The 22,037-nt window shown below is 45.7% G+C and overlaps 1 protein-coding gene across 3 annotated transcripts in view; it reads left to right on the top strand.

The window, feature by feature from the left end:
• Nucleotides 1–6,026: 6,026 nt before the first annotated feature.
• The window catches only part of CPPED1 (calcineurin like phosphoesterase domain containing 1), a 78,843-nt gene continuing 62,832 nt past the window's right edge, over nt 6,027–22,037 (top strand). For 2 of the 3 annotated variants that reach the window (XR_002124924.1, XM_019650897.1), the window contains exon 1: nt 6,027–6,210. Coding sequence is in view for 1 of the 3 variants with exons in the window: in XM_019650897.1 (XP_019506442.1) it covers nt 6,141–6,210 (70 nt within the window). In the remaining 2 variants the exon portion in view is untranslated. Of the gene's footprint in view, nt 6,211–6,363; nt 6,477–22,037 lie in introns of those variants that run through there. The other variant, XM_019650898.1, reaches the window with a different exon arrangement.

Genomic DNA, 22,037 nt, shown 5'->3' with positions numbered 1-22,037 from the left:
ATTCTACACGTCCATCGTGAGTAGTCTAGAAGCTCTGCTCTGTGTCACCTTCTCTCTGGAATTTGACTGATGAGGCAGCTACTGACTAGCGCACTGCCAGTTGTCATGGCAGAGGGAACAAAAGCCCTGAAGGGTCTTATAGCAGCAATTAAATACTCACAGCTCATTGGCCAGAACTAGTCACATGGTGTAACCAAAAAATAAATAAATAAAATAGCCAGCAATTGCAATCAGAGGTGCCTGGAAGATGGAGACATGGAAATATTGGCAAACAACGCTACTGACTCCCACAAAGCCATATTGGAAGATATATGTGGAAGTCTTAAAAAAAGTTACAACTGAGGAAAGAATTTGAGGAGAGGTGAGAGGTTAATTTTTTAATTTTTATTTTGTATACGTCTGTATTTTTCGACATTTTGCAACTAACTTATGGTATAATAAAATACTTTTAGAAGTGGGTATACACTTTAAAAGTATACATTAATATGAAATAGTCTGCAGCCCTAGAAATGGTTAGGAAGTATTTTTATAATATGGGGAAGTTTTTGTGCTATGATGTTAAGTGGGAAAGGTGAGATAAAACTTCTTTATATAATATTTCAACTGTCTAAAGAAATGCTTAGAGAAAGAACACCAAGAAGAAATATGCCAAAATATGAATAGTACTTTCTTTTTGTATATTTGGGCAATGAGATTTTATTCTTTTCTTCCTATTTCTCCTAATATTTCTTTAGACACGGCAAGTTTTCCACAATGATACACATACACACACGCGCGCGCGCGCTGATCTCCAGGAAAAGCAGGCCTGACATATTAACTTTAACTCTTAAAACATAAGTGGAGGGCCAGCCGACTGGCTCAGTTAGTTAAGAGCTCGCTCAAGAGTGCGAGCTCTGAGCAACTGCGGTTCGATGCCTGGCCCGAGCTGAGCTGCCGCTGAGCTGCCAACAGGTGGCAGGATGGCTCAGCTAAAAAACAAAACAAAACAAAACAAAAAAAAAACATAAGTGGACAATACACCCATACCCATAACTTTTCAGAACAAAAAAATCAGTAGTAAATGGACATTTCCTTTCTCAGAAAACCCAAGTTTTATAAAGCCCCTGGAAATAGGGATACAATGATAGCACATATAGTTCCTGTCTAGAATTGTTCTTTTAATATAAAATAGGGAGAAAAGCTAGCTTTTATAAGGACTGCTTTCAAGTGCTGCTCTACCCTAAGATTTCTACAAAACTTCAACTAACAAACAGACGTGAATTTTCCATTTTGCCAAAATAAATCATTGTTTTCAACCGGTGTTGATGAGAACACTGAGATACAATGTTCATGTCCTATTTGTCTCACATGTGTAGTTGGATCTAAGTTTCACATTATGTTGAATCAGGAATTTTAAAGCTGAAAGGGCTCTGAGAAATAACGCATAGACTGAAGTGGAATCAAGGAGACAGGAAATAAAAATGGTTAGCGTTTATTGGGAGCTAGGTCCTTTGCGCAGTCCCCCCATACAACAGGGTCTATCAACCCTGAAGCTATTGATACTTAAGGCCAGATAATTCTCTGTTTGTGGGGGGCTGTCCTGTGCATTGTAAGATGTTCAGTAGCATCCTTGGCCTCTACCCTCTAGATGCCAGTAGCACCTGTGTCCCGTCCCCCCGCCCCCCAATTATGACAACCGAAATGTCTCTAAACATTACCAGATATCTGCTTGGTGACATTTGAGAACCACTGCCATACAACCTTTAAAAAAAAAAAAACCCTCATGACAACGAAGTTATTATGATACGCGTTTTTCAGAGGTAAGTATCTTCCTCCTCTTTGCCGAGCCAGTAAGTGACAGAAGCAGGACCCACATCCAGCTCTTCGTAACTCCATGTAATGCTAATGTTAACCACCAATGAGTAAAAATGGATCCATAATGTCAGGCGCTGTGCTAAGCACTTGACTTGCATACCCTCATAAAATCCTCCTATCAACTGTAAGAAGTGAATGCGCTCATTATTCCTGGGTTTTATAGGAGCAAACAGGCTTAGCCAGGTTATATACCTTGCCCAAGGTCATGTAGCTAAAAAGCTGCAAGCCTGAGTTAGAACGAAGCTCTGGCTTCCCCGTTCACACCCTTCACCTTCAGCCTGAGGTTTTATTATATCGAACTGGTAGCCAAGGGAGGGTGGGAGAGTTGCGAAAATATGATCTGCTCATACAATTAGAGGTAAGGCCTGTTGTGATTGAGCTCACTGGTCATTCATTTGTTCAGCATAGCATAGTCTAAAGAACCTGGTCTCAAATCCTCCACCAATTACTAGCTGTGTGAATTTGGGCTTGTTGCTTAACTTCTCTGAGTCTCAAGCCTCATGTTCCTCATCTGTAAAATTGGGATAAGTGGCTCCTTTTTAGGATTATTATGAAGAGAAAATGAAATAATGGAAAATGCAGGGCATAGTAAGAAACACTATAAGTAATAGATAAAATGTATTAATAAACGTTGTTATTGTTGGCACTTCCCAGAAGGAATTGAGCTGGCAAGTTCTGAATACATGCATAGTTGAAAAATATGAAAACAGCTAAGAAAAAAATCATCATGCAGGGGAAATGCAATTGAAACGCCAAAGCAATCTCGAAGCAGTCTAATATGATAGCATTTACCTGCTATTCTATGAGTTAGCTTTTGGGGAAAAAAAAACAAACAAACCCACATTAACCTGTGTTTGTCATTAAAATTTTAAAAAATCGACTTTATGTGGGCTAATGCCACGAGATATCCTTACAACACAATTGTACTCTAAAATAATGAAAACTAAAATACATCTACAATTTTCCAGATTTCTTATCATCATTTTGCCTGTTTCTACTTTGAAGATTTGGGGGCGAAAAAGAAAACAACTTCTGTTGCTAGGAGCATTTCAATAAATGAAGATATTCCTCTGCCCACAGAGATGCCCCCATGAACCAGTTCTTCTGTTCTCCCCCAAACCAAATCACACACAGATGTATGGCTAAGTCTGAAGATGTTTATTAAGGCTAGTCATTTCAATTCTGAATTTAGTTACAGATTCAGGACACCCAGTGGGAGGGGTAAAAGGAGTGGATGAAAAATATAAACTCTTTCTCCCAGGGACGAGTTGCTTTATCTGCTTTGAATCTAATCATCAGCCCAATTTTGTATTTATCCTTATGCAAATTGGTCAGATGGTCTAAAAATCATATGAGAAGGCTAAGTGTAATATCTAGGGGTCAGGATGTAGCATGGGAAGTCTTGCTTTCTAAAGTTACCCCTAAATAAAATCCATGGAACCAGTTAATGCACCCACCCCTGGAGATTAAATATAAAAGGATAATACATTTGAAAAAATATTAGAGTCCATATTAGAATAACCAGATTAATCTTTCTGCAAAATATTAATTTGTCTGGGAAGGCAGTAGAGCATGCTGGTTAACTGGGGAGATTCCGAGTTAGAACTGATGCAAATCTTAGTTCTGCTATTTACTTGCTGTGGCAGGCAGTCTATAATGTCTTTGAAGGATTCTCACTACCTGATATTTGTGCCCTAATGTAACCCTCTCACTTTGATCGTGGACTGGCCTGGTGACTTGCTTCTCACCAATAGAATGTGGCAAAAGTGAGGGGGTGCGACTTCTGAGATGAGAGTATCCAAGATGTGAGTTTTGTCTTGCTAGAAGATTCTCGCTTTTACTGGCTTCAAACGGAGTAAGCTGCTATGTTGGAAAGGGCATGTGCCAAGGAACTGTGGGTGGCTTTTAGCCAACAGCCAGCAGGGAACTGAGGCCCTCAGGCCAACAACCCTTGAGGAACTGAGTCCTGCCAACAACCTACCTTGTAAGTGAGCTTGGAAGCAGATCCTTCCCCAGTCAAGTTTTTTAGATAAGACCACAGCCCCTGCTGATGTCCTGATTGCATCTCGTGAGAGCCCATGAACAGAAAACCTCAGGAATCTATACCTGAACTCCTGACCCACAGAAACTGTAAAATAATGAGTATTTGTTAAGCTGTTAAGCATGTGATAATGTGTTATGTAGTAATAGATAACTAATATAGGTACTATGCCATCTTAGGCAAACCTTTCTGAGCCCAAGCTCCTCATCGTATAATGGGGATACCAATGCCTACCTCTCAGGGTGGCTGTGAGAATTCAATAAGCTAAATGCTTAACATTGTAGCTGGCACCGTGTAAGCTTACTTTAAAATTCGCTTTTAAAGTAAATTGCCATTTCTTTTATGCATTTGAGATTAAGGAGGGAACATAAGGAAGATTATATGGAGGTGGAAGAAAGCATGGTGGGTATTGGACCACAGGATAGTTAAGATTCTGTGCTCTCATGAACGTGGTCATGCTTTAGAAGCAGTGGTCTGAAGGGGGCATCTCAAAGGTGTGTTAAGCTAGATGCACAGAAACAATGGACAGGGCTGGCGTAAGGCAGAGATAAGCCTTTTACTGAAGAAGTTATAGGCCTGGGGCGTGGCTACCCACCATTTCCTGCCCAGTTGGGAACTTATGATTTAGAGGTTATCCTGAAAAGATATTGATAATCCATTTACTTATTTATGCAACAGCCATTGGAGTATCTATGCCTCAGGCACCCTGCTTGGTGAGTAAGATGGTAAAGGTAACTAACTACCCTTGTGGACCTTACAATAGAGTTGGAAAAGACCACTTTAAAGAAATAGTTACACCTGTAAACATATCAGTAGTAACTGTGCAAACAGATGATGGACAAGAACAGGGTGCTATGAAAAGAATGAGGTAGATGAGTTTAGCCCAGAAAAGTGTGTGCCAGCGTGGAGGGGAAGGTTTCTCTATGAAGGGTGATCTAAGCAGAGGCCTTGATGTTCAAATGAGCAGATACATTTCAAGCAGAAGGAACTGCATAGCCAAGAGGGAAATGAATGTGACATGTAAGGAACTGGATAAGGACATGTGGCTGCAAAGTTAGTGGAAATAATAACATTGGATCTCACAGGGCCTGGAGGCCACATTAGAACTTTTGATTCCCATTTATTCATTTCCTCCTTGAATCTTTCCTGAGAGTGTTTCATTGGGCCAGGCCATACTCAGGGAGCAGGAATACAGTGATTAATAATAATGATAATGATACTGGCTAATATTCATTCAGTACTTACCACTTCCTATTAGAACTATTGTTTTAAGCACTTTGGTGCACCAACTCCTTTAATCCTCCCAGTGAGCCTATGCTGGAAAGTTAGAGACTAAATAATGTTAATTAGGATTTGTATTTTTAACAAGTTTGACAAACACTGGTTTAGTAGTTCAGTTCAATGGCTTTGGCTGGACAGATCCTCATTTGGGTCAGTCACAGCTTTGCTACTTTTGTAGATGTGTGTCACGTGCAAGTTGCTTCACCTCTCAGAGCCTTAGTTTCCCCATTTGACAAATGAGGTTAATGATACAGCATCTCCTAGGGCTATCGTGCATATTAAGTGAGCTGCATGCAAAGTGCTTAGAGCAGTGTCTGATGTGTAGTGAGTGAGTGAGCGACGATGATGATGGTGGTAGCATGGTGATGAGTGGGAAGGTAAAGATGTCTCCTGATTAAGGGTCATAGATCACAGCTGGGGCTTGGAGGACTGTCCTGAGACGGGACCCAGTCTTTTTGACCTTAGGTAGGGCTCCCAGACAACATACAGGCGCCCAGTTACATTGGGATTTCAGACCAACAACAAAAACATTTTTAGCATAAGTATCTCCCAAATATTGCATGGGACATACTTAACATTAAGCAATCATTTGTTGCTTATTTGGGCGTCCTGTATTTTTATTTGTTAAACCTGACAACCCCAACTTTAGGGAAGGCCTGGTTCCCTCCCTCCCCCAAGTTGGAGCCCCAAAATACCCCCACTGCACAGACATGCCCCCGATTAGGAGCCTCCACTCGCCAGGTACCCCAGTCGATCCCAGAAGGGCCACTCAAGCTTCCGCCCCGCCCAGGCAGCACTAGAGGCGCCCTGAGCGGCTGAGCCCCGCCTGCCCGCCCGGCCGCCCCGCCCTGAGCGGAGGGTGCCTCCTCCAGCCAGCCAGGCCGGCCCCAGCCGTTTAGCTGTGTGGAGTCGCGTCTCTCCCTCCCACGCAGTGTACTCAGGCGAGGCCAGAAACTCGCTCATCATGTCGGCTGAGGAGGCGGGGGGTGTTTTCCACAAAGCCCAGGGCAGGACCCTGGACGCGTTTTCCGCAGGTACTGCCAGTCCTTCGCCGGGAAAGGTGGGGGGCGGTGACTTCAGGGCTGCGGAACCTTTCGCCGGGGGAACCTTCAGCCCGTGAGCGCGCACCTCCAGCCGGACCCCGCCGGGGGCTGCACCCGGGGGCCGGGGAACGCAGTAACACAGTGCCCGCTCGCAGGGCTTCCAGGGGCGCTGTGGAGAGGAGCATGTCCGCGTGGAGAGGCTGGTCACGGAGCCTCGCTGGCCTTGACCTAACTCCCCTGAGAGAAGAGAAGCGAGAGTAAGGCAGCAAAGCAGCTAGTAGCGCGGGCTCTGCCGGTGGACTTGGTTTCCAAGCCTTGCCTTGGGCTCATTACTTAGCCAGCCTGGGCCCCAGTTTCCTCATCTGTAAAACGGGAATAATAATAGTGAAGTTCTGCCTAAGCCCCTGGTGCGTGTCAGAGAACGTTATTTTTTATGATGGCCGTGATGAGTCTACTCTGTAATCACGGCTGCTGACTCTTAATACGAGTCGTCCAACAGCGCCCATCAGGACGGTAGAAAGGGAAGGCCGTCAGGAGTTGTGTTAGAGTTAAATGCGTGACCTTTGGCTTTATGGATACTTTGCCTCGCTGTAAAAATGGGGTTGCTAGTACCTCATAGGTAACTGATTAAACAGACCGCTCCTTTAGGAGACTAAAAGTGTTTTTTTGTAACCCAGTGCCTGACACACGCTAGGTTCTAGGTGAAGGTCATCCCTAGAGCTGTAAATCAAGGGAGACGTCTGTCCCCGGTTCCTTTTGTCGCCTCGGTGGCTTTTTGTTGCCCGCACCAGTTCTGTAACCCGAGGGAAGTCACCGATGCCCTGCCCCACCGGGCTTCGTGCTCCGTTCTTTCCCTTGCCCAGCTCTGCGCGCTGGTTTTCTTCAACTGCAACTAAAAGGGCCAAGGCCTTTCTCGTCGCGCGGGACTTGGCACATGGCTCTTCCTTGTTCCCAATGTGAATAGCAGGGCTGCTGAGCCTGGCTCTTTCTCAACCTTCACACCTTATTTAACGTCCAGTCACTTCCTCAGACAGAGGTTCCCTGGCTACCCTATCTTAACGTAGGTTTCTCCTGTAATTCTCTGTTTTAAAACTCTGTTTTCTTCTTTCCTTGCACCTCTTGGCGGAGAGTGGCCAGGTCCTGGAAGAGCATGTGTGTGTGTGTGGGGGGGGGCGGCCCAGAAATAGAGCTGTGGATTGTGGAAAATACAATCTTCTAAATATTTCAGTACACCTTTTATTCCCATTGTGAGATTTGTTTGAGATTTATCCCTGTTGACACAGGGAGCTCTTGTTCACTCATTTTCTTGCTGGGCAACATTCCATTGTGTAAACAATGTGCTTTATGCATTTGGTTGCTGGATGAGCTGAGTGTCTTCCCTTTGTCTTCCCCAGTCTGCTCTCTCCCTTCTCCACTGAGCTCCAGGAGGTTGAACTCTGGAATTCAGTGGGCTCCTTGTCCTCTGGCTTCCCGTTGGGTTCAGCCACTGGGGAGACCCAAGCAGAGAGCAGACGGAGGGGGAAGCAAAAGTCAGGGTGTTCACTTCCCCAGCTTACTCCCTGTAGGGTTGCCTTGGGCAGGCTGTGTTCCTTACTGAAGGTCACTGCTTCTTTCAAGATAGCCTTTCCTCTGGGACTTCCTTTTCAGATTTGGGTAACCACTTGCTCCCTCCCTCCTTGCAGATGTAGGAATGGCAACAGCTCTGCTTTTTTTTTTTTCTGTCTTTGGATTCCCAAACTGACCTTCATAGTTTTTCCTCACTGAACTCATCCCAAAACAACCCCTTTTAAAGCCCTCCTTTAATTATCCTCTTTTAAGTATGCCAGCTATTTCCTGCTAGCATTCCGATAACATGGACCTGGAGTTGTTTGTTTTTCACTCTTGGTAACAGTGCTGTTACGGACATTCTTGCACAAGTGTTGTGGACACGTGGGGAAGTCTCTCCAAGGCGCATACCCAGGAGCAAAGCTCTGGGGTGTAGGGGATAATCACCCCGAGCTTTACTAGATCGTGTGTAAATGTCTTCCAAAGCCCTGACACCGATTTACACAACCGCCAGCAGTGAGTGTTCCATATTACTCTGTGCTATCTCTTCTTTTCAGCTGAATAAGTATCTGTTATGTTCCCATTGCACTCCCTAGGATCTTGTGGAGAATAGAAAAAGAAGGGGGTGGGGAAGGCAGCTACATGCCCTCAGGGGATCATAATGTAGGCACAGAGCTGTGGCACAAAAAATAATTCTTGGCAGCTAGGGTGCTTCACTGGCCACTGCAGTGGGAGGAGTCTGGATTTCAAGCATTGGTCCTGTGTGATGGTGAGGCCATTAACTGAAATTGGAGTAAGGAGTAGGATCAGGTGCGATGGGATTGATTTGGGAAGTGGTGGCCTTGAGGTGCCGTCAGGAAATCAGAGGCAGTTTGTGGGGTGTAGCGCACAGCTGGGGGTGGAGGTGTGGGTGCCATCCACCTAGAGGAGAGCAGATGGTGTTTCTGTGGGAGTCAGTGGCATTGCTGAGGGGAACGGTGTGGCACAGTGGACGATGTGTGTGTCTGTGTGGGTAATGTTAGGATATGACAGTGGTTATGGGGTAGGAAGAAGAAAAAGGCACATGGAAGGCCTCAGCAGGAAACAACCAGGACTTTGGGAAGATAAACACAGGAGCTGACCTTGGCACTGTCATTGGGGTGGAGGGCGTAAGGCAGGGTGGCCCACAGGGTCAGACGTTGCAGACGTCTACGTGAATGTTAGCTGAGCAGAGAATGGCAGGTTTGATTGTTATGCCACCTGGAAGAGAGCAATGTCAGTAGAGCTGTAGGGGGACGCCTGGAATGGTAGGGAGTTAGAATGTGACGTCAGCAAGGGTAAGATTCTGTGTGGAGCCATTTGGTGATGCAAGGGAGACATGGTTCAGTAGCAGTGTAAGGGAGGCTGACGGGCTCGAACTGGTAACAGTGATGAGAATAGCAGGAGCATCTGACATTTATCAGGTGTTCATGGCAGCCGGGCCCCATGCTCTGGGCTACATGTGGACTCTCATGGGATCTTCAAAATAGTCCTGTTGAGGTAGCTATCATGATTATCCTCTTTTTATAGTGGAAGAAAAATCAAGCTCAGAAAGGCTAGGCAACTTGCTCAAGGTCACATGATTGGCCTGAGCCGTATCTGGGGTTGAAAATGCAAAAGGCAGGAAAATTATTGGAGAGACATATCCAAGGAGATGAGAAAGGATGGGATGGAGGGCTCAGAAGAAGGGTGGGCCCTGGGATCACTTGTACTCTTCGACCATGTCTCCCTCCTGTCCATCTATCTGTCCAGGCCATCCATCCACCAATCTGTCCATCTCTTTACCTGCCTGTCTGTCCATCTGTCTATCGGTTCATTGATTTGCCCACTCATCAAGTGTACTGAGCACTTGCCTTGTCCCCGCCATTGTGCTGGATGCCAGCGCGCAGCGATGAGTGAAGAACATGCACCCCTGGCACACAGCTGCTTGGGAAGGTTTGTGTAACCTGTCAGTCACACCAACCAGGGTAAATGGCAGTTGTGGCAAATGTCAGAGAAGTGAAGGATTAGATGTCACGAGATCCTCTCATTATTGATGGGGTATTGATGACGTGCAGGGAGGGCTCCCTGAGGAAGGGCTTTGTCATCTGATTGCTGAAGGATGACTATGAGTTAGCTGGGCCGTGAAGGGAGGGCAGACCATTGCGGACCAAGAATGGAGCAAGTTTGAAAGCCTGGCATGGTGGGACCGGCGAGGGAAGGATGAGGGAAGAAAGAAGCCGTTGAGTCTGGAGCAGTGTGGTTCGCTGGAGAACGGGGGTGGGGTGGGGGTGGGGGTGGGGGACTGAGTTTGTCTTTGCTTAATAGCATCAAAGTGTTCGAAGCTTCACATGTGAGGAAACAAGGACACATCATCAGATACCCATTTTGAGAACAATGGTCTGGCTGCAGCAGTGACAACAAAAGAATTTCTACATAGGAGGAACTTAGGGTGCCATCTGATTGGAGGAGCTTGTCTTGAAGCATCGTTTCCATAGCACCATATTGTTCAGTTTGAATTTGTGTTCAGTAACTGAAGGTGCATGTGGTCATGGTGGTGGGGGCTTCCACTGGAGATTATGGGGGTGCTGAGGTGTTGAAGCTTCCTAGCCCATTGGAGCTGCCACAGGGCTGCCAGTAGGACCAGAGAACAAGAGTCCTTCACCTGGAAAAGGATGGGAGGGGGATGTAGAGAGACTTAGAAGATAAATTCATGAGCTAGGAAGAGGGAAAACGACCCTGGACTGCTCCAGAAGTGGGGCCTGCTTTCAGTCCCCTCTGGGCTGAGCGCCCCAGTGGGCATGCTCTGTGGGTCACACAGCCTGGAGCTCTGACCTTGGGGGGATCGGCTTAGGATTCCCAGGCCTGTGGGTTTTCTTCCCTGGGTGCTGAACCCCTAGTCCACCCCAGGCTGCCTCTGTTGCTGTCACTGACTTCTCCCTGTTAGCACTGCTGGTGACTCTGAGAGATGTCCTTGGAGGGTCCAGTATCAGTCCAGGCTCTGCGGGCAGGTAGGACCTCAAGCTGGTCGAGTTGCCCCACGGGCAGGCCTGGAAGAGGAAGGAAAGGAACTGGCTTTTCCCATCTGTTGCCCAAATACTGCCTATCCCAGACGTTCGCTTAATTCAAGCAACAGTGCCTATCTCAGCCCTGAGAGCTCTCACGCTCACTTCTAGAAGCCCCTCTGGAATGAGCTAGACAGTTTCTCTCTCGAGGGAAGCCTGGCAAGTACATGAAAGAGCTCGGTCTTGGCCTGTTCAGGTGGTTTATAACAACAGCTCTGGAGGCTGGGGAGTCCAAGACCAAGGCGCCTGCAGATGCAGTGTCTGCTGAGGACCTTCCTGGATCACACTGCTGTCTGCTCCCTGTGTCCTTACATGAGAAGTGGGGCGAGCTCTCTGGGTGCCTTTTACAAGGGCACTAATCCCATTGCTAAGCCTTGAAGACCCAGTCACCTCCCAGAGGCCCCACCTCTAAATATCATCACATTGGGGGTTAAGTTTTAACATAAGAGTTTGAGGGGGAGGACACAACATTCAGCCGTGGTGAGCACTTTCCTCTGAGTGCTTCCCCGCCACCCCAGTGATGGACATGCGTTAACGCTATTCCCGTGTACTCCTCCCAGCAGTGTGATAGATGAAGCCAGGTTTCAGCCATCCATTCCCTGTTAGCATCATCTGCTGGGCTCTGTCGACAGGTGTTTACAAAAACCAAATTGTACATGTCTCACCCGAGAAGGCTGACATTCCTCAGGCATGTTCAAATATTCATTTTAATCAGAAGAATTGATCGTTGTCTTTTCTTGGCACATGTCCTAATTAAGACCACTTTCTCCTAGCAAATAATTGTCTTTCTGAAAAGTTGATGACATCTGTTTTGGAGGCACTCTCAAAGGGAGAAATACCAAGATAAAATAGGTTTTAAAAATGACCTATCTTTAATTGTTTTCCTGTCCTATTCTGTTTTCCCAGTTCATTGTACCACCAGATACTTCCCTCTTAGCGAACAGGGCTCTCTCCTTGGTTTTCTTAAAAAGGTTACTTCCCTGGACATTTTAAACCTCTGAAGCTATTTCCAAGGAGCCAATTATATTCACTAATCCTGAATATTGCTTGGTGCCCTCTGGTAACCCTCTCATATGCAGAGAATAATGGGGGTCTTGAAAAAAAATCCCTCCACTTCCGGTCTTCAGGGTCTACCCAAGAATTTTTTCTGGAAAGAGTAGACCTGGAGATTTGCATGCAAGCCTGAACAGGGTTGAAAATATTGTGGTTAAAAAAATTCTAACATATTAATGAAGACAATGAAATGAATGCTTTTAATTATGCCATAAAGCATGCCAAACCCGCTCTCTATTTGAGAAGGCTTCCTATGACTAAAATAGGAATTTTGATTATTTATCTCCTCCTCATTATCATCAGTAACAATTAGTGTGTAAAAAGCTGCCATTATAACATTTTCATGATCACATTTCCAAATGAACTTCTATTTTTGAGTGCCATTTTTTCTTTGCTTTTCTAGTTTTTGATAACTTTATTGAGGTACCATAACATTCACTAATTTTAGGTTTATAATTCAATGGTATTGAATAAATTGGTACAACATCACAATTTTAGAACATCTCAGTCTCGCCCCGAAAACGAACTTTGTGCCCATTTCCAGTTTCTTCCTATTTTTACTCTCAACTGATTTACCTCTGTAGCTTTGCTTTTTCTGGATGTGCCGTATAAATGGAATCCTATAATCTGGGGTCTTTTGGGACTGGCTTCTTTCCCTTAGCATACATAACCTTTTCAAGATTTACCAATGTTGTTGCAGCATGTAACAAAACAGCACTGTGTTTCTTTTTGCTGAACTGTATTCCATTGTGTGGACAACCGCACTTGGTGTATCCATTCACCCACTGGTGAACGTTGGGACATTGATGGCCATTCCCCCATCTGGATATTGGCTATTATAAATAAAGCTGCCAAGAACATCCACATACAGGCCTGTGTATGAACATATATTTCATTTCTCTTGGGTAGATGCCTAGGATTGGAATTGCTGGGTCATATAAGTAACTATGTTTAACGTTTTGAGGAGCCATCAAATTGTTTTCAAAAACAGCTGTGCCGTTTTACATTCCCCCCCAGCAGTGTATATGGGTTCCGGTTTCTCCATATCCATGTAATTGTCTGTTTTTTTATTATTATTATAACCAGCCCAACGGGTGTGAAATGGAATCGCGTGGTTTTGATTTGCATTTTCCTGATGGCTAATGATGTTGAACATGTTTTCATGTGTTTACTGGCCACTCATGGTCTTTGCAGAAAGGTCTGTACAGATCTTTTACCTGGTTTTTAATAAGTTTTTTTGTGTTTTTATTACTGAGTTGTAAGAGTTCTTTATATATTCTGGATACAAGACCGTTGTCAAATCTATGATTTGCAAATGTTTTCTCCTATTCTTTGGATTGTCTTTTCACTTTCTTGGTGATAGCATTTGCAGCACAAAAGTTTTTAGTCCGATGAAGTCCAAATTATCAACATTTTCTTTTATCACTTGTGCTTTTGATGTGATATCTAAGAAATCTTAGTCCAACCCCAATTCGGAAGATTTACTCCTGTGTTTTCTTTTAAGAGTATTGTAGTTTAAGCTCTCAAATTTAGATCTAGATCCATATTGAGTTAATTTTATGTATGGTGCAGGTTAAGGGTCTGATTATTAGAAAATTTCCTTTTTTTCCCTTTAAACTGTAGTAGAAGCCTATTCATTTGGCTAATGAATAGAAGAAATTAGTTCAAGAGAGGAATCATAAAAATACCACACCTTTTTTTTTTTAATTTTTTAAAAGGTTTTTATTGGGGAATTGGGGGAAGGGAACAGCGCTGGGGGATTGGGGGAAGGGGAACAGACAAGTTGCTAGTGGTTTGTTCTTCAGTCTAGTTGTGGAGGACGTTGCTTCACTGGCCCAAGTTGACACCATCATTGCGCTCTTCCCCGAGCGAAGCAGATCAGTCACCGGCTTCTGGACGGCCGCTCATGCTGACTGCTGGCCACACACGGTAGCTTATGGCAGCCCACTGCAGCAGGGGACTGCAGCCTACACTGTCGCCGGCGACTCCTGGCAGCCCAGCTCCAGGTTGAGCTGTTGTTCAGCATCTTAGCTGTAGAGGGCAGTGTCACTGGCTCTCATATGTGGGATTCGAACCGGGGCCCTCTGGCGTCCCAAGCCAGTTCTCAACCAACACGCCGCTCCGCGGCCCACACACATTTTTTTAAAAACCTTCATTTGAATGTAAACTATAAATGCATATTCACTTACCAGTCTTTTAACGGTCGGGCCAAGGACCTGCCTTGGAGTATGGGTTTGCAGATGGGCCTGCCATGTAGCCTTTCTTGCATGAACCCCCATAATGAATTTTCCCCTGTTTGGAGTTTTTCCAGCAGAGTAGTCAGTTAAAAACCACTTGGAAAACACTCTGAGTGAAGGGTGCTTCTGGATTTAAGGTTTTTTTTCCTTCACATCGTTTACACTTGTCTCCCCAACACCTAATTCAATAGTATTCTGTTTTCACCAGCTTGCCTTTATCGAATCTTCCCAAAACATCCGTCTTAGTTTTATTAGAAACAACCATTTTTACATTCACATTTCTCTGGCTTACGTGTTTAATTAAAGTACTAGCATAAGCAGTTTTGGGGGCCACTCTGATGGACACGGGGTGAGCAAACTCCTTGAGGGGTCAGAGATGCCCAGAGCATGCGGGCTGTCAGCTTGCCCTGAGGGACACCCAGTGCCTGTAGAGCGGGTATGGACCGTGTCGGTAAGCCCTTCCCCCTGGCCGGGTGGAGGTCTGGTAACAGTGTCCTCTTCACGGGAAGATCTAATGGGCAACTTTCTGTCGGTGTGCAGCATGTGATTTTTAACTTTGCAAAGCCCTCCAAGGAGGAAGGGGCAGTAACGTGGGGCCATGACAGCTGGAGACTCCAGGAGCCCCAGAACTACGCCCACCCCCTCTCAGAGCCCAGTGCAGGCAGATATTCAGCAACGTGGCCTTGTTGAAAAGAAAAGGAAGCAAAGCTAGTCGTGCTAATGCTCCAGGTCCGCAGTTGTAAAACCAAGGCGGAGTGTTGGCTGATCTGTGTTAGGTGCAGCTGCGTTTATGCGTTGGCTTGATCTGCGTGAGGGCACTGTGACACTTTGGTGATTTCAGGTCCCAGACTAGTAAGTGGGAGGGCCAAGCAGAGAACGCGATTCTGCCGGACCCCAGCCCTTGGGCCTCTGCGCCAGAACCCCTCTTGATCTTCCTGCTCCCGCCCAGCCTGCCCCCTCCCAGCCTTCCTGCACTCACCTGTCTGACCTGCAGCTGAGCAGTCACTCCTGACCTCTGCTTCTCCCCTCCTCTCCGTGTGCCACCCATCCACAGTCCTGTCCCATCAGCCTCCCGAGCTCACCTTGGTTTTGTCCACCACTCGCCTTCCCAGCTCGCACCCCTGTGACCCCACCACCCCATCTCTCCCTGGACGATCCCAGGAGCCAGCTGCATCCGCTGTGGCCCCTCCCATCCAGTCTCTGGACAGCTTTCAGAGCCATCTCTATGAAACCGAAACTGGGTCTGTCACTCCTCTCCATGGCTTTTCTCCACCCCTCTTTTTCTCTCTGTACTTTCTTCAGGCCACAGTTTAAGAGGCCTGTGCGGATTCTCCCATTCTAAGTGAGGTCCCCTGTCATTCACCTTCACCCATTCTTTTCCTTTATGATACTTACTATAACTTACAGTTGTGACTTGGATGTCTTTTCCTGCCTCTAGACTACAAATTCCTGGAGGGCAGGAAGCCTGCTCCTAGGACAGTGACGACCGTAGTGGACACTCAGTGGCTATTTACTATGTGAATAAACAAATGGCTAAGAATGAATATACTACCCCTGGATCACATGTTTGTATCTGCCTAACCCATTGCCTACACAGACCACGTATTCTCTGAACAAAACAAAACAGAAACCCGGGCTCTGCAGTTTGTGCATTAATCAGATATTGGCCACAGGAGGTTTTTGTTACCCCGTGGGTGCTCTTGCACGGAGCTGCATCTGCCCCGAGGAAGCGCCTGCCTTTGCTTCGAGTCCAGGGCCTCTGTCTGCCCGGCCCTGTGCCTGCGGGGCTGCTTCTGCCAGGGGCAGCGCCTCCTGCCAGCTCTCCCCGAAGCACTGCCTGCTCTCCTGGCAGGGGACCATGGGGGACGGCCGGGAAAAGTCACAGCAAACATCCACCCAGAATGGGCCAGCCCCAAGTGGGGTTCTGCTTTTGAAGAGAGAGATTCAGGAAATGCTCTCCCCCCATTGCCCATTGTCTAGAGCAGCGTCGGCCAAAGCCAGTGGTGCTGAAAGCCGCCCGGCTGAGCCGTCCTGCCCATCTGCCTTCTCACTCCTCCGAAAGTCTCCAGATAAGATTTTGGCACGTCCTTCCTCCCCCAATGGCAAGGTGTGGCCGCTAAGCCATGACTCAGAAGCTCCCATGTATCTCAGAAACCACCTTTCGGGTGCATTTAGGCCAAGAAAAGAGAGGCTGGGTAAAATCCACTTGGCGCTTAGGAAATGGAATTTGGAGATTGAGGATATTGCTGTCAGTTCATGATTTAGGGGGCGCAGTGGGTCCTGAAGAACAGTATTTTTTTTTTAACAGCTTCACACACCACACAACTCATCCTTTTAAAGTTAACAATCCAGTGGCTTTAGTCTATCCACAGTTGTGCAGCCATCGCCACCATCAGTATAACATCATCACCACCACCCCAGAAAGAAAGCCCGCACCGCTAGGTTGTCACCTCTCCCTCCCTCCCAGCTCCAGGCCCCGCTGTTGAGGGACACTGTTAACTGTTGCACTGAGTTCTGGCTGTTTTATAGTTGGGACATTTGGGTTATTAAAGCAGAAAGAGCCCCAGTGTGGTCAAGATTGTTTCACTACGTTTTGTTTTGTTTTGTTTTTGTTTACCACTAAAATAAGATTAGTCCCCAGATTTGAGGGGTACTGCTGAAGATATTTAGACAATGATTCACTGGGCAGATTGCTGCTGTGAAAAACTCCAAAAATTGCATTTTGTTGGCATTTGCTCTTTAGCCAGAAAGCCTCCAGGCAGCTGTGAAGCTCCCATCTTTGCCTTTTTATAACCAAATCAATACAATATGTGAAGGAAAAGCTGTGAAGGCTGAAGCGTGTAAATATGTGTGTGTGTGTGTATACATATGTATGTATATACGTCATCAGATATTTTCTGGACCCCACTATGTGCTACGGGGAACAAAGAAATGGGTAGATTTAGAAAATGAGAATTTTCTTTATAAAAATCAAATTAAGAAAGCTATTCATCATTGTGTTCCAGCTTGAATTATTTTAGGTTGCCTGCAAAGTAACAGGTTTAGCACATCCTGAGAGTGCAAATTATTACAGCGTTGGGTATTAATGAATGACCTGCCTGACTCCCGTCGGCCTTTTCCTAGTCGGGTGATGAAAGCAGTGATTCCTGGGCTTTTGGGAGTGCATTTGTTATATGGTCAGTCATTGACTAACTGGTAATAGAGAAAGGATCAATGAAATGTCTAATTCTCGGTATATACTAAAAAGTCGGTTTTCATTAACAATTGACACATATGCCCACAAGGTATAATAAAAACGAGAGGGATATTGGCAGAGACAAACTCGAGAAAACATTTAGTTTGTGATATTAAAAGTGCAACCTGTAAAGAGCGAACGCAATTTGAATATCTGTCTTTCAGACAGGATATTGGCACATGAACAGTCTCCTAGGAAGGATTAATGGTAAGGCCCTGTGTGAATTTTCAGAGGTTTTAAGATTCTTCTCTATGCAGTTGCTTTGCATCTGATGATGCTTAAAGTCGACTCACAGTCCTTCCTGTCCGTAGTCTTATCGGGTGAAATTTGGAGGTGGCCAACTCTTGTTCTCTGTACGATGGATGAATCAGATTTCTTTCTAAGGCCAATATTTCCTTTAAAAAATATTTTTTAATTAATGAAAACATTTGATTTAGGCTGTGTTCACTATTTGATGTAGGCTACAGTAACACATTACGGTAATTTATGGTGGTAACCCAGAGCTTGTTTTTTTCTGGCTTGTCCTGTGGACAGACTTCAGCACCTCCTCTCCGGACAGTTCTCTGCACTATCACCTGTGTGATCAGCTGCCTTGAAGTCAGCTGAGGCTCTGGGGCACCATAGGCCTGGTTCATAGGCCGAGATCTCACTCCTTGTTGAGCTCGGCTTAACGTTGCAGATGTCTACAGGGGCCTGGTGGTGAATTGGGCCAGGTGTGGAGTGTGGTAAATTCTAGAGCCCATGCCCTGTAGAGGGGCAGCCACTGCTCAGCCCCAGCCAATCGCTGGCCCCTTCCCCTGGGACCTGATGTGGCCGGATATTCCACAAGAAATTACAAAGCCAGGTGTATGCATGAAGTTCAGGAACTGAAAATGTTGGCCAACACATTCAAAAGTTTATCTGTCAACACTGTATGAGCCAAAGAGAACACACCTGCTGGCCATACCACATCCAGAGATCTGGAATTTGCAATCTCTTGGAGAAATTAGCATCCCACGAAAGATGGTTGTTCTGGGCCCCAGCCTCTACTCTGAGTCAGCCCTGTGCTGTTGGCAGGGGCTGTGAGCATCGCAGCCCACTGGGGAGAAGCTCGGGGCCTGGCCAGCGTTATCTTTGTGTACAGTCTTATTTACCAAAATGTTCTGTTCAAAGGAAACTTTTTGGAGAGAAAAATGTCTTCATGGAGGTGGACAGCTTTCAGGGAGCTCAGGGCACATTCCACCTACTTTGTGGCTGTCCTCTTCAGACCAGCCTGTCAGCACTGAGATTCTGAACAGTGGAAGCTGCTGCTGATTCACTGTGTCACTTTGAACTTGAACCATGACTAAGACCCCTAGCCATGCCTCCGTATCCCCCTTGGTTAAATAAGAGCATTGGTTCAAGCAACTTTGAGAATCCCTCCAGCACTGACAATTTCCAGTTCTTTGGTTGGCAGTCTCATATTTAAATTCTTTGACTAGGAAAAAAACAAAACCAAAGTCAAACACAAAACTCCCCACTGGATGCTCACGTGTCTTTTCTAAGGCTCTGATGATGTGTCAGGGTGCTTTAGGAATGGGCCTCAGTGTCTCCAAACTCCATGGCTTGAGCTGCCAAAATAGAGCTTTCAGGGGGTCTCGAGAGAATCTGAGCTGGGCCAGGGGGCAGACACTTGCTCTGCCCTGGAAGGGATGGCATCGCAAGCTTTCCCTGGCTCTTGGAGATGTCAGCTAGCTAATACCTGTGCTCTGCTCTGTTGGTAACTCTGGACTTTGGTGAAATAGTTTAATGTAAATATTAGCAGTTCACTTTCATCAAGGAATTGGGGAGGTATAAAAGTACAAAAGATTCCCCCTTCATTATAAGCCTCAAATATCTTTAATTCAGCCTTGATTAAAATTAAGATGAGACCAAAGATCACCAACCTCTGTAGCAGGAACCTTAAGAGGACCCAGAATAGAGGCCCTGAGTCAACAAATTGCCTTCATTAAATAGATAAGGTACATGGAATAGTGACATGTGACCTGTCATTCATTTTAAGTCAAGCCTGATTTGTTTTGTACCTTGTCATCATAAAATTGAGAGTCTATGTAAGATTTCACTAAGGAAACAAATAATAATGAAAGATGTATTTTAATACCTCCAAGAACTATTGACTTTTCCAGGCTGTGGCTGTTTGTCATAGGAAACTGTATCCGTTAAAACGTTTGCTGTAGAAAAGTGTTTATAAATTCTGTTTGCTGTAGAACATTGATTTATGTTTCAACCTTGGGGTGACGATCACCTCCCTGATCCGGTTCTGATTAATTTATCCAGTTTAAACAGCTCTGCAAACTGTCTCAGAAACAGGAACGAAGGTAAAAGCATTCATCGGTGCAAAAAGGTTATTTTTCAAGTAAAGTAAATAAATGATGCTCACAGTTAACTTTAAAATAAATCAGAATCTCAGTGTTTTTCATGACACCACCCTTCAGCTCTTGCAGAAGTCTTGCTGACTCCCTCCTGGTCCTTTATTGTTAATGCCTGACCCATAGGTATCTCTTACTGCGGAATGAATTACCCTGCAACTCGGAAGCTTGAAACAACTCCCATGATTTTTTATCACACAGTTCCTGTCAGGAATCTCAGTGCAGCTTACCTGGGGACTCACAAGGTACAGTCAGGTGTCAGCGGGGGCTGTGGTCTCATCGGAAGGCTCGACCAGGAGGCTCCTCTTCCCAGTTCACTCACGTGGTGTTGTGTGAGGGCCTCAGCCCTTTCCAGGCTGTTGGCCAGAGGCCTCACTCAGCTCCTTACCACGTTGGCCTCTCCATTAGGTAGCCTTTTTCCTCCAGAGCGGAGCCCCCGAAGAGATAGAATGAGCAAGATGAAAGTCATGCTCTTTCTCTGGCCTAATCTCGCTCTTTAAAACCACTTTATTGAGGTATGATTGACATGTAAAAAGCTGTATGTATGTGATATGTATAAGTCGATGGGTTTGGGGATTTAAGTATACACCTGCAAAACCATCACTACCTCCTCCCAATGTTTCCTCTTACCCCTATTATTATTATTATTATTATTATTATTATTATTGTGTGTGTGTGTGTGTGTGTGTGTGTAGTAAGAACACAGCGTAAGATCTACCTTATTAACAGATTTTAAGTATGCAGTAAAGCACTGTCACCTGTGAGCATTATGCTGCAGGATAGATCTCTAGAACTTCTTTATCCTGCACAACTGAGCTTGTACCCTTGACCTCCCTAATCCCCCCTACACTCAGCCCCTGGCAGCCATCATTCTACTCTCTGCTTCTCTGAGCTTGACTGTTTAAAACAATCTACATATAAATGAGATCAGACAGTATTTGTCCTTCTGTGACTGGCTTATTTCACTCAGCATCATGTCCTCCCGTTCCAGCCATATTGTCCAAAATAGCAGGATTTCCTTCTATTTGTGAAGGCTGAATACTACTCTGTTGTATGTGTTTACCACATTTTCTTTATCCATTCATCCCTTGAGGGGTGTTTAGTTTATTTCTGTATCTTGGTCTAGCCTGCTCCCCGAAGGGACATTGTATCACTGTATTCTGTTTATTGGGAGTGACTCTAGGTCCAAGGGTTGCACACGGATGTGACTGTCACAACACAGCCATCTTTGGGGCCATCTTGGAGTCTTTCAGCCACACGCAGTAAGGTCTCGGCGAATGAGCTGATTCCCTTATGGTGCTGGATCGCTGTCCTTAGCAATGAGAGTGATGAGATGCGTACACCAGGGTTTCCGGCAGCCCTTGTTCAGATTGTTCAGGTTGGTTGTGATTTGACTGAGCAGCTAACACTCTGAGCTGTCGGTGGAGAACTGGCGCATTAATGTGCATAAACAGTTTGTTCTATAACATAGAAACAGCTGGTTTTGTTTGCATGCTTGTCTTTTCAAGTTCTGAAAAGGGACTTAGGAAGGAATAGGGGTCTAAATCCAGAGGTTTCCTTTAAGATGATAGTAAGTTAGGTGTGGTGGGGGCAGGGTGGCCATGGATGTTAAAAAGGCTACTTAAAACTGGCTCCTCTAAATGACACCGCCTCAGAGAAGCCCTCCCTGTGCATCCAGTTTAAATTAGCCGTTGCTTCTTGCTTCCTGCTTCATCCTCTCGTGGCCCTCAGTGCCCTCTGGCTCAAGTCTGCTAATTTCCTTGTCTATCTGCCCCATGAGAACTAAGCCTAGGAGAGCAGGGATGTCACCTGTCTTGGGCCCCTCTGTATGGTCAGCACCTCACATGGGGCCTGGGGAACAGTAGGCTCTCAGTAAGTGATTTTGGGATAAACGAATGAATCAGACACACAAACACGAAGTGCTTCCAAGGTGCTTTTGGGAATTGTAGTATCTTCATGACTTCCAAAGGAAAGACCACTTGTTCCATTAGCATGCAAAATACATACATTTATTAAAAAGAAGAAAACAGTCTCAAGATTGCGGGATAGTTTTGTTCCTGTCACTGATGGGCCATTAAGTAAGTCACATCACCTCTTGGCTTCAGAGGACAAAGTGCTCTGTCTCCAGATCCTGGGTGGGCAGAGGCAGCTCCGTGTTTGTTTGTTTTTTTTTTTAAAGATTTTTATTGGGGAATTGGGGGATAACAGCGCTGGGGAATTGGGAGGAAGGGGAACAGACAAGTTGCTGTCGTTTTGTTCTTCAGTCTAGTTGTGGAGGACATTGCTTCACTGGCCCAAG

Source organism: Hipposideros armiger, unplaced genomic scaffold (assembly GCF_001890085.2).
Source record: "Hipposideros armiger isolate ML-2016 unplaced genomic scaffold, ASM189008v1 scaffold_149, whole genome shotgun sequence".
NCBI lineage: Eukaryota > Metazoa > Chordata > Mammalia > Chiroptera > Hipposideridae > Hipposideros > Hipposideros armiger.
The sequence above is the reverse complement of the archived record's forward strand: the minus strand, read 5'-3'. Positions and strand labels throughout refer to the sequence as shown.